This window comes from Erpetoichthys calabaricus, chromosome 18 (genome assembly GCF_900747795.2).
Source record: "Erpetoichthys calabaricus chromosome 18, fErpCal1.3, whole genome shotgun sequence".
NCBI lineage: Eukaryota > Metazoa > Chordata > Cladistia > Polypteriformes > Polypteridae > Erpetoichthys > Erpetoichthys calabaricus.
The window spans coordinates 13,365,731-13,377,720 of record NC_041411.2 but is presented as its reverse complement, the minus strand read 5'-3'; the positions used below and the strand labels follow the sequence as shown (position 1 = coordinate 13,377,720).

Genomic DNA, 11,990 nt, shown 5'->3' with positions numbered 1-11,990 from the left:
ATTGTTGGGGACCCGAGTGGCTGGACCAGGCCAAGGGGTCGCCCACGTAACACCTGGCTGCAACAGATAGAGGGTCATTTCCGGAGGGTGGGACTGGACTGCGTGTCTGTCTGGGGGGTTTGCAAACCGGGATCTCAAGCTGTTTCGTCGTGTAGTGGGTGCGGCAATGCATTGTACCAGTGCATGCTCCCCAACTTGACTTGACTTGACTTGTAGTATGATGTAATATATGTTGTTGTATGATATGGTGTGATGTGATGGCATTATATAATGTAATATATATGTAACGTGATATGATATCATGTGATATATGGTATAATATATATAGTATGATGCGATGTATGATATGTGATGTGATAATGGTGTAATATATAACGTGATATGTAGTGGCGTCACATGACTTCATGTCAGGGCATCCCATTGGTTCCTGGTTTGCACCCGATGGTCCGAGAGTAGGCCGTATGGACAAACAATTTCAATTCACATGTATTTTTTCCGCCCAGAAGCAGAAATTAACCATTTATTCCTAATCATATGAGTTCAGTAAGTAGACGCTTTTCTTTCCACATTCCACACCGTCATGTCTGATCTCCTCCTCGTGTTTCCCCTGTCCTTCATGTCATTTTGATGACTTCCCGCTATCGGGGTCTTCATCTCCCCTCCAGGTTGCTAAGATGCTTTATGCTGCTGCGTTTTCTTTTATTTTGCTCTTTTGGTGACCGTGAAGCCCACAGGTGGGGTGCGGCACACTTTGAATATTCCCAGGCCCCAGTTCGTACAGGTGGGACATGCGCCAAAGAGACCCTGGATGTGGATTCAGGTCTACTGACTGGGCTGCCTGTGTTTGACTTTTGTCAGCCCAAAGACTCTGCATGAGATCTACAAGGCAAAGGAGGAGATGGCAAGTTGTGGGTCAACCAGGCAAATGAACCTGCTGGGAAATGTGAGGCGCTCACTGGCATTCATTTATTTTGACTTTGATGTGCATACTTGACCCTCGATTTGGATTGGAGAGGCCCATGCAGCCCACTGCTGCTTGTCAATCACGTCATTTCGGTGGTGCCCAAATTCTTTCTTCTCCAATTCTTTTATCGACTTGTGCTCTGATCTAGAGCGTCTTTGGCCTTGTAAGATAGGAAATTATTTTTTTTAATTGGGTGGCATTGTCAATTCCAACAAACACTCCTGTGGCCAAACCACAAGTTCAATTAAATCGAAGCTGACATTTCTGAGAGTCTAAACGTAACTAAGCGCTGAACAAGAAGCAGAAGTAAACACTCATAATGTATGGCCTGTAAAATAATTACACATTTGCCACATCTTCAGGTTCAAAGGATCGACTGCCGGAATGCGCTCGGCCCTCAAAGCTTGATGGCGACTTCAGTGACAGTGTCCTGCAGCACATTGCCGTGGCGACCCCGTCTATTTTCTCTGTTGTCAAGAGTGTTGGGTTGCGGGTAGCAGCTGACAGCACTTTAGGGCCAATTTTAAGTAAACAGTCACCCAAATACTCCACGAAATGAAGTATTAGGAGAAAGTCCACGCAAAAAAGTGGAGACTCCCCCCAGCCTTGATTTGAACCCAGGCTCCCGGTGGGATAAAACAATTGACACCATGAACCAAACTTTTTCTTTTTAATGGGTGTCGGCTGCCTCTTAACTTGGGGATGCGTTTTTCACATACCATTTAAACACGCGTTTTCACCTATGTCCTCGATCCGATTTGTCCCTGAAGGCTCCGCGATCCGAAACCCCCTTTTTCCGGCGTGAAATTCTTGCGCAAGGAGTTTCTTTTAAAATTTCATTTGAAGCCGAGTCGCATGCGCAGTGGCGCCACTCCTCCCCTTCGCTACGCTATTGATGGTTGCCACGGTAACCGGGGAACCTTTTTGAACAGCTGCTTTTCCTGCAGACATACTCAGTGTGCTCGCTGGATGCGCTCAGTCAAAGAGCTGGCGGAGTGGCTGCAACTTTCCGCGCACGAGTCGTCTTCCTCTCCTCCTCCTGCTTAATTTTCTTTCTCCCACAAGTGTTGACGAAGATTTTAACCGAGAGAGCCTTCAAGTCAGCCGGAATCCATCGCTGAATTCGGTAAGTGAAAGCGTGTGGATTACGAATTTCGATCCCCCAATTGTTAAGGAGGAAGCGGGGGGCGTTCTTTTATCTTCGGAAGAATCCATTGAGATCTTGCTTGGAGAAAGAGAAAGTACAAATTCCGAAGAAATTGTATAGAAAATAATTCCAATTCTATGGTTTTTGCCCCAAAACGCGGTTCTTGATATTTTCCATTTCTTTGATATTCCGCATAACCGTCAGCTTTCTGTTTCCCGAATTCGAATCTCCCTGCCGCCTGGTGTCGCCCTCCCTGGCCCATCGGCACCAAGGCAGAGAAACTCCTTTCACCCCATTTGATCAATTCCCTTAAGCCGTGAACAGCTGGAGTTGTAAGACGTTTATATTGGTGCGGCTTGCGCACCAAGGCTGATGGTAACACAAGACGCTCATGCTTGGGGGGGGGGGTCGGGCCACCGCCACCGCCACCGCCACGCGACAGCAGGTATTAAGTGTGCCTGATTCAGGGGGAACTGAAACTTTAATAGTGTGGTTTCGGGAACTCTGAAAGAAAATCTCTTCCCACGTCATCTATTATATATTTTGTTTAAAAAAAAACCTGGTAAACAGTGTTTTTTTTCTTCGTTTGTTAATTGTGTGAAAGCAGATACTCCGAATCGGCCGACTGACCAGAGAGAAGTGAAGCGAAGGACTATTAAGAAGCTCCTTTACTTGAACGTGTACGAGTGAGTGTGTGCGTCCCGCCCGACCACGTAGTAGAAAGTAATCCTTGCGGTGCCGGCGGGACCCGAACTGGGGCTCATCGGTATTCACTCGTGCAGCAGCCAAAGACGAGTGAGGGGGGATATCTGACCCCTGAACACTGATCATACGTTTTCTGGTTCAGAGATGAGACACGGGTTAAGTGACCCTATATAGCGCCTTTCATAGCATACAGCTGGAGAAGGTGATGGAAGCTGAAAGTTCACTCATTACAGATGGCTGCCCCATTTGATGAAATGGTTGGAGACTTGGCAGGCTCGGCTTCCTAATCCAGAAAGTAAACATTTCAGAGTAGCGTAGTGGTGTCCAGAACCAGTGGGTCACACAACTGAGATAATACAAACCACCAGAGGCGGGGTAGGTACAGAAGGGGGGTTGAACCCAGGGCTGTGTGGTAGGAGTAAAGTTCAGGATGAAGGTGCAGGAAGAGAGAGCCGCCAATCCAGTGGGACACATAAAATGCACGGCCTGGTGGTGGATTCTAGGAAGGTTGACAATACTGTGACCCAACCGGACCTCTTTGGGTCTTCCCTACCTCAACACTTCCTTTACCTTAAACATGCCCCTTCAGTAGACAGTTTGACTTAAAAAGGTTGCCCATTTTCTTCAGCTACTGTGACTCACACCCAGGACTGTGAGACCGAGAAGGAAGTAGTTGGCCATTAACCTTCATATGTGTTTGCACGTTTATGTTCCTTCTTTAATGTTCACCTAAATTGGTTTAATCGTAAACTTGACTCCCATGTTCTCCTCCAGCCTTTGTAAATGCGCCAGGTCAGGTCGGGTAGCTGACGCAGTGGGCATGTGAGTCGGTGGACCTGTCGTTTGTGCGGCTGGCTCCTTGTCCGCTTGCTGGGTGCCGAATTAATAATCAGCTCGTTCCTGTTAATATTGTGACGTGTGCGGAGAGTCCGTCCAACTTCCAACTCGCCATCACGACAGATAAGAATGTGTTGCGCTTTGTCGGATTGTCACTGCGCCTTCTCCTCCCGCACTCATTTCTTTTAATTGGCTATCTTTATTTTCGGGCCGTTTCACTTTTCTGCCTGCCACCTTCACTGAAGTTATTTAGATTCGCAGCCCGGGTGCCGTCTGTGCGGCGCCTGCAGGTTCTCCCCGTGGACACGTGCGGTTTTGTTCTCCAGTCCTGTCACTCATTTTTATTTGCTTTCCGAACACGTCGTGAAAGGAGCTACAGAAGTAAAACGGACTGGCACTCTCGTTGATTTTACGGGGGGCGCACTGTCCCACTCATCGATAGTCAGAGGTGACATCACGTGGGGGGGTCTGGTGGCCATCTGCCAAGGATGCCGGGCTTATCTCTGTCTAATTTTCCTGCTCCAAATTAATCCTTATCATTTTTAATATGTAACTGAGCGGTTGTTTACTTCGTGCAATGCTTGTCTGCAACCAGCCCTGACGTAATGTCTTTGGGGGACAGGGGGGCGGGGGGGTCGCACAGACGTGATTATTGTGTCTGTAAAGGTGCAATATAAAGGAGCAGTTTCAGTTGCCAGGCCGAGAAACGAGCACTGCACGTCCACTTAACTCATCGGTTGAATTTGCATTTGGCGTCCAGATAGCCGCCCAGCACACCGCAACGCTCCGCATGGGGGTTCGTCCAGCTCTCTAACAATTTTGCTTTATTTGCCCTTTTTATGAGGCTCAGGACTCCAAAGGTTAGAAGATTACCGCAGGAAGCGGTTTACGAGTTTCCGGACAGGACGGCGGTGTCACCCACGACACTTTCTGACATCTCTGATCGTCACTGCGCTCATTTGGCAGGAGATTCAGACGGCCTGTCTGTCGGCCTTCACGTAGGGCCGTTCTTAGGCATAGCTGTAGCAGGCGACCGCCTAGGGTCCCGCCCAACCAAATACTGTACAACTTACAGGTCCATATTTCATAAGTACAAATTTTCGGTGGGAGAATTATCAGTATGGTTACATGTGGGCAGAGAGGAAACCGTGGCGACAGGCAGCATCGACGGTGACGGTGGGTCCTGCGGTAGTGGGTGGGGGCCCCAATGGGCGGGCAGATCATGCTCCTCACCTGCACATCAGATCGATTATAATGGCTTAGCATTAATATCAGTCGAGCACGAGGGCATCGACTCCCTCGATTATTCACACTTAATGTAACTTATTATTTATTATTACTCAAAGACTTTGCAAAAATGAAAGTACGCAAGGTATTTCTACATTAAAGGTTTGATTTACATGCTACGTTAGCTTTAGTCAGTAGGTTCCTTTGACATGTTCCTCTTAAATCTGGTATATATAATATACATTATAATCATAAAATGATAAGCTTTACCTCACTAATTGTTACACATTTATACAGATAAAATAATTATCATGCATTCATAGGGTTAGGAACCGCAAGGCCCCAACAGGTACCTTTGCCTATAGGTCCCCCAAAAACCTAAGAATGTCCCTGCTTCACGGCTCAGTTCTCCAGTTACGCCTCTTAAATGTCTGCCCTGCCTGTTTTTCCTCTTTTTCTTTTTGTTTAACTTTGTTTGATTTTACGGGAACGGCTCGCAAGAAACAGAGTAGCTGGGCATGTCGCGTTATGTGACCGGGTCCACTGGAGCGCGCTGGGATTATGGAAATCGCTGGAAAAGTCATTTAATGTAACATGGCCTTAAGACAATACAAAATATCTAATTAGAACAACTTAATATTTATTATTTTAGCTTTGTATATGAACTTTGTTAAATTTGAGGCGCTGTATAAGATGTGTGGCCTGAGCCCGCCATTCGGGAGGATCAAAGCCTGGTCGCTGATGTCCGGTTGGCGGACGTCTTCATGGGTGACGCTTGTGCCACTCGTGCCTCCGTAGGCTCCTCCCACGTTGTGTTTCTCCTTTATTTGCCTTTTGTTTAATTGCACAACACTTTTTATCAGGGAGTCCTGTTTCCTGCTTTGTATTCAATGAGAGCTTTTACTGTTTGAAACGTCCAGCGAATGGCTCAGTAAATTCCCACCCAGTAGGTGAAGTACTTGAGTACGAGCTGTGCTAGGAATGGTTGAACTTGAAGTGATCAGCAACACAGCACAGCGCTCCTGTTTTTACTTATTTCATTCGTGGCTTGTCCATTTGGTCAGTTATATTAATACGCACCTGAGCCCTTCCTGTCGAGCACTGAGCCGCTTGCTCTCTCCTTGTTGAACTGGCCACTTGAGGTGTTCTGCTGGGAAAATGCGGTGGCGGTGGTCACCACCTGGTCTAGGGACACTAGCCTGGTCATGCTTGGGGGGGTCTTGATGTGCACGTCCATTTCTTCTTATTTTCACTCCTAAGTGTCCCCCACACAAAGTTATCAGTCTTCAGCTTTACAGCTACAAACCTCACCCACGTGGCCCAAATGGGTGCAAGAAAGGCCTAAGGACGTTGCTGTTACTGGCGTATACTGTCGGATAATGGAATAGGCTGATAAGACCGACTTTATTTTTAGACCTTTTTACATGTTTTGTCCATTTTTAAATTTAACCCACTGGCCAGACCCATAGACACTTTTATTACAGTGGGTAAGCTGATTTTATGGCCATCCCGCAGATGGCAGCAAACCCAGGCTCAGATCCCTGCATGGTGTGCCCACATGGCATGCTGGGTATTGTAGTCCTGGGGACGGCCCTGTTGGGTCTTGTAAAGGCCGCCAGGGATTTGGGAGTCCAGCCTCACCTGGAAGTGCTTGAGAGCCACAGCTTCATATCACAAGAAGCGCTCCTGGGGATTGGATAAAAGGAGTCACCTGCCATACTCGGATGAGCCAGAGCTGGGAGGAAGGAGGGCAAAGCTTGAGCTGAGGAGGCAGTGACCTAGAGAGAGATGGAGAGGGAGAAGACAAAAGTATTGTGCGTAATTGTACTTGCAGCTGTTGTGGGAAACGCTTGGGGAAGAGTTTCCCACAATCAAAACTCTCTTGTGCTTTTTTACTTTTGCCCAAGCATGCTTGTGTTGGGTGTTTGGGGAGTTGGAGCACCCCATGGTGGCCATAGTTTGTTTTGCACCATCTTTTGGAATGCCTATAGTAATTAAAAGCATTGCGTTTTTTCATTTCAACAGATGGCATATTACATACGTAAATTAGCACTGCTTTAACAAATCCCCCATCCCTTAATGGAGACGTAGCATCTATATACACACACATTCACAGAGACGCTTGTCCTTTGGTGGTGGTGGTGGTGGTCTGTGTGCCATCTCCCGATAGCACAAATCTTTTGAAATGTGTTGGAACAATTGGATCAACAGTTGATTATTACACTTGTAGCTGAATAGTCAATATTAACAACAAATATCATAACATAATGGTGTCTGTATAATACTAGATCAGTTAGTCACTGTCTAACCTGCTTAGTCCTGAACAAGGTCCTGGAGTTCTGCTGGAGCCCACCATTGCTAGCATAGGGCACAAGGCAGGAACAAATCCTGGGCAGGATGCCAGTCCACCACAGGCAACACACATGGACCACTTTAGCATCTGCAGTTCATCTAACCTGCATGTCCTTGTACCGTCACCCACGCAGACACGGGGAGAGCAAGCAAACGCCACGCAGGACGGACCCGGGACAGGGCGACCACTGCACCTCCATGGTGCCCTACAGGGTGTGTGTTGCTTGTTGTTTATTTTTGTGTGAGTACCGTTGGTGTTTATTTGTCGACTGTTCTGAGGAGGCATGAGAGGAAGAATTCTGTGACCATGAATTTCAAATGAAAATCTTCACCTGTTTCAGGGTCGCTCAGGTGGGCCCTCGGACCCCGCATTATTGTTGTAGCCTCGGTTTGCCGCTTTCTTTTCATCATTTTAAAGGATGTGTGAACATTTGAAGTCCTCATCGTCGTCCTTATCATGAATAGCACCGATTATACGACAGGATGATTTATCTATTGAACAAAAATTGGAAGTTTTAGGGGTTTCGTTTTGCTCTTCTGCTCTCGGTGTAGTCGACGCTGATCTGTTCACTTTGTCACGCAGGAGCACCACCAAAAGACAAAGTGTCGATTAGTCTTCTTTTTCTGCAGTTTTTTTTTTTTATTGCATTATTTGGCCTTATATGAATTTCCCTACCAAAAATGGCACCGTGTTTTATTATTATATTTATGCTGCTGCCCTCTGCCACCCATTTTGCAAACAGGATTAAAAAAAGACAAAGTGCCGACTTCATTTGGCAGCCACGCTGCGACGTCTAACATCCCTTCTTTATTTTTGGGTGATGCCCATCATTGCCACTAGGCCTGATTGATTGCCATATGCTGCCAGCACGTGGGCTTGGACAGGGGAAATCTCACCTGTGGTTGTAAATTGGGTGACCCGATAACACGACATGCAGGTGTTTATCACAGGGTCCTCACTATTATTATTAGGGTCATTATTGTTCTTCTAAAAGTATACATCTGGATTTCGAGGGTCATTTTTGTCAGTATGCAGTGAAGTTCCTCCTTGTATGGGCTAAGCAGCATGCAGCCCATCCCCATCCCCTGGCATCATGATGGGTGAGGTGTGATGCCCAGGTAAGCAGTTGGAAGAGAACAATACAGATCTTTAAAAATAGAAACTAATGGAGTTGCCAGTGGGCGGCATGGTGGCACAGTGGGTAGCGCTGCTGCCTCACAGTTAGGAGACCTGGGTTCGCTTCCTGGGTCCTCCCTGCGTGGAGTTTGCATGTTCTCCCCGTGTCTGCGTGGGTTTCCTCCGGGCGCTCCGGTTTCCTCCCACAGTCCAAAGACATGCAGGTTAGGTGGATTGGCGATTCTAAATTGGCCCTAGTGTGTGCTTGGTGTTTGGGTGTGTTTGTGTGTGTCCTGCGGTGGGTTGGCACCCTGCCCGGGATTGGTTCCTGCCTTGTGCCCTGTGTTGGCTGGGATTGGCTTCAGCAGACCCACGTGACCCTGTGTTCAGATTCAGCGGGTTGGAAAATGGATGGATGGATAGAGTTGCCAGTGCCGTGTCTGCCATTCACACAGCTGGTGGATAAAAGCTGTTGAAGAATCAGATTGTCAGCGGCGTCCGTATGCCCGAAGGCAGTGGGGCGAGGAGCTCCTCACTAGGGGTCCCCTGTGATGGCCAAATCAGCAGAGTTTGTTAATCTTTGTGAAGCCACGGTAGATGTCTTCTGGTCCACCCTGCTCTGTGGCGCCTTTTCAGTTTCTCAAGGTAGCAAAAGTGAAGATGCCCTCCATTTCCCCGATGGCATCTTTTTCTGTCACGGTGTCCATGTTCACAATCTGGCTTAGGTTGTTAGCAATATGGGTGACGAGTGTGCCACTCTCTCGCTCTCTGAGGTGCCCAAGTGGCTGTTTTCAGAGGTACACAGGAGAGTAAATTCTGTTGGTGTCCGCCCGTCACCTTCCAGGACTTTATCCTCCTTTTCCACCACCCCTCTTTCTCTGGTGCCCATCAGCCACGTACACCCTGCTCCCAGTGGCCATTACTCTTTTCTCTCGTTCATTTTCTGTTGTTTTCTTTTTCCCCCCCCTGCAGAGCCACGATGCCTGGCATTGGGAGGTCCTGGCGGATCAATTCCACCTTCCTCTTGTGGTACAGCCTCTGCATGTTCGTCCTGCTTTGTGTGATCTACGTAAAGAGGGACATCCCACCATCCATTATATCCTTCCAGACCAAGTACGTCATGGGGAACTTGAACTTTTGGGACACGTCCCCTAAGAGGTCCGTTCACTTTGTGAGACCCCGGAACCAGACGTTTGAATGTGTGCCACTGAACGACTCCCAGATACCCAATGACCTTCCCGAGGTCCACCGTGTCTTCCTGAAGTACAAGAACTGCAGGACTTTCCCTACTCTGCTGAAGCCCAAGAGCTGCTCAGATGAGCTCCACCTGCTGCTGGCCATTAAATCCACGGCTGTGAATGTCAACAGGAGGGTGGCAATAAGAAACACTTGGGGCAAAGAACAAGTCCTGGGGGGGGAAGCGGGTCAAACTGGTGTTTCTCCTGGGCCAGTCCCCAGATCGGGTGAAAGCTCAACCCTTGCAGCAACTCTTGGCATACGAGAGCCAGCAATTCCAGGACATCCTTCAGTGGGACTTTGCAGATAGCTTCTTCAACCTGACCTTGAAGGAGATCCATTTTCTCAGCTGGTTCAGCGCCGAGTGCCCCCAAGCCGAGTTTGTACTCAAGGGGGACGACGACGTCTTTGTCAATACCGGCAACATAGTGGACTTCCTTCTGGATTTCCAGCCCGACGAAGATCTTTTTGTAGGAGATGTCATCTTCAATGCTGCTCCCATCCGGAAAACCGATCTTAAGTACTTCATCCCAAAAAAAATGTATGCACCCAAACTCTACCCCCCTTATGCCGGTGGCGGGGGTTACCTAATGTCACGCAAAACCGTGATAGGCCTGGACAACATGGCGCCCAGCATCGAACTCTTCCCTATTGACGACGTCTATGTTGGAATGTGCCTGGAAAAGATGAATGTGACCTTGAAATTGCACCCTGGCTTCAAAACCTTTGGTATCCAGCAGCCGTTTAACCCCTTCGATCCCTGCATGTACAAGGAGCTCATGATTGTCCATAAACTCGATCCCACAGAAACGTGGATTATGTGGACTTTAGTAAACGACGAAGGAATGAAGTGTGCCAGGCAGGCCGCGTGAACTGTCAGCCGAGCTTCTCCGAGGAGCTCACTTGGGACTCTGCCAACCGGAGACGTACATTGAACTTTTGAGGACTTGAAAAGACTTGCACTTGGTACATTTTTGTTGGGTTCTTGGGTTGGTTGGAGGTGCACCTTTAATGGGTTTTCCTTCTACCGACTTCTACAGGTGGCGGGTTGGGAGCAAAACGTCGCTGTGTGTGTGCCCGGCCATGCCCTACCCGTCAAGCCAATCCAGGACTTCCAAAGGTTTAGCTAAACTTTGACTAATAAATTCAGCGTGTTTTGCACGTACCCGCCATCCAGTGCCCAAACTTGCGGCCTGTTTGAATGACTGATGATAATTCAGGACCGATTGGTGGGCATCTAGCCGGTGGATGACGGCTGGAACTGAAGTGGCTCTGAGAAGTTAATAGGAAGGAGAGACAGGCCCTCGGTGATCCTGCCCGATCAACCAGCGCTGCCTTTATGGGGGGGTATGGGGGTACATTCTGCTCGCTGAAAGTTGAAGGGTCTTCTTTCAGGTGGCATCGGTGGACACAGGAGCAACAAAGTTGCGATTAGTAAGAAGGTCACACTTAGAAGTTCGACAGAGCTCTGTTTTTATCGATTTCAAGGTATCAATGAAGGTTTATTTATTTATTTTTAACACAGAAACCGAATTTCAGTATTTGTGTGTGTTTGTCAGTCATTGTCTACGGTTGCTGTGCGGGGAAAACGATGGTGGGCTGCGTTTCAGTGAAGTGTTCCCAGACATGGAGAAGCAGACCCTGACCAACTCAGGCCTGCCGCTTGCTTTTGCTTTCACTGTCGGAACCACAGCCTCGGGTTCATGTAACATTTCAGCTTCAGTGATGCAGGGGGTCACTTGCCCACCGCGCCCACTTTGGGGTGTCTCCCTATATTTTTATTTTTTTTTGTTTCCTGGCACTCTGCAATTCACATGCTGTCCAGGCATCTACAATTTAAAAACTCCGTGACCACCGGCCGCTTTTGTGTGTCTGGCCCTACGTTTTTGTGTCTCTTGCCCTGTTCAAATGTTTGAATAATAAAAGAAGCTGCTAAAAGCAGGATTGGCTGTTTGTGAATTTGTGGGGGTGTGTGGGGGGGGGGGGGGGGGAGTATGGTTTGGAGGTCTGCCATTGGACGCCCTATCCAGATTATTATATACTGGCATAATAGGACCTCTCTACTGACAAAAGGTGTGTCCTCACTTTATAGTGCCTTTAACATAACCGTAAACTGTCATCTCTCTTAAAAGGGGTGACAATGGAGTCAGTTGTCTTTGTGTATAGCGCCTTTCATGGCAATATGTAGACAATTGCTCATATTAAAGATGAAAAATCTGCCCTCCAGTTAATGTTTGCCTGTAAAAGGCACTATATAAAAGTGCAGAATGAATCCAAGGATAAGCACCGAGCATAACTGAAGTACAAACAAAGGTGTCTGTCGGCAGAGTTTTATATGGCGCCTTTCACAACATGTATTAGTACCCCACGGGCTCCGCCCCCAAAATCCTAGAACTGGATAAGGG

General features: G+C 47.9%; 1 protein-coding gene across 1 annotated transcript; it reads left to right on the top strand.

Annotated features, from left to right (window-relative positions):
- Positions 1–1,862: 1,862 nt before the first annotated feature.
- LOC114668639 (N-acetyllactosaminide beta-1,3-N-acetylglucosaminyltransferase 4-like) lies at positions 1,863–11,520 on the top strand. The gene is given in 3 exon segments (XM_051921108.1): positions 1,863–2,090; positions 9,322–9,751; positions 9,753–11,520. Coding segments are annotated over 2 exon segments (1,128 nt in total). The 5' UTR covers positions 1,863–2,090; positions 9,322–9,328; the 3' UTR covers positions 10,458–11,520.
- The last annotated feature ends 470 nt before the right edge of the window (positions 11,521–11,990 follow it).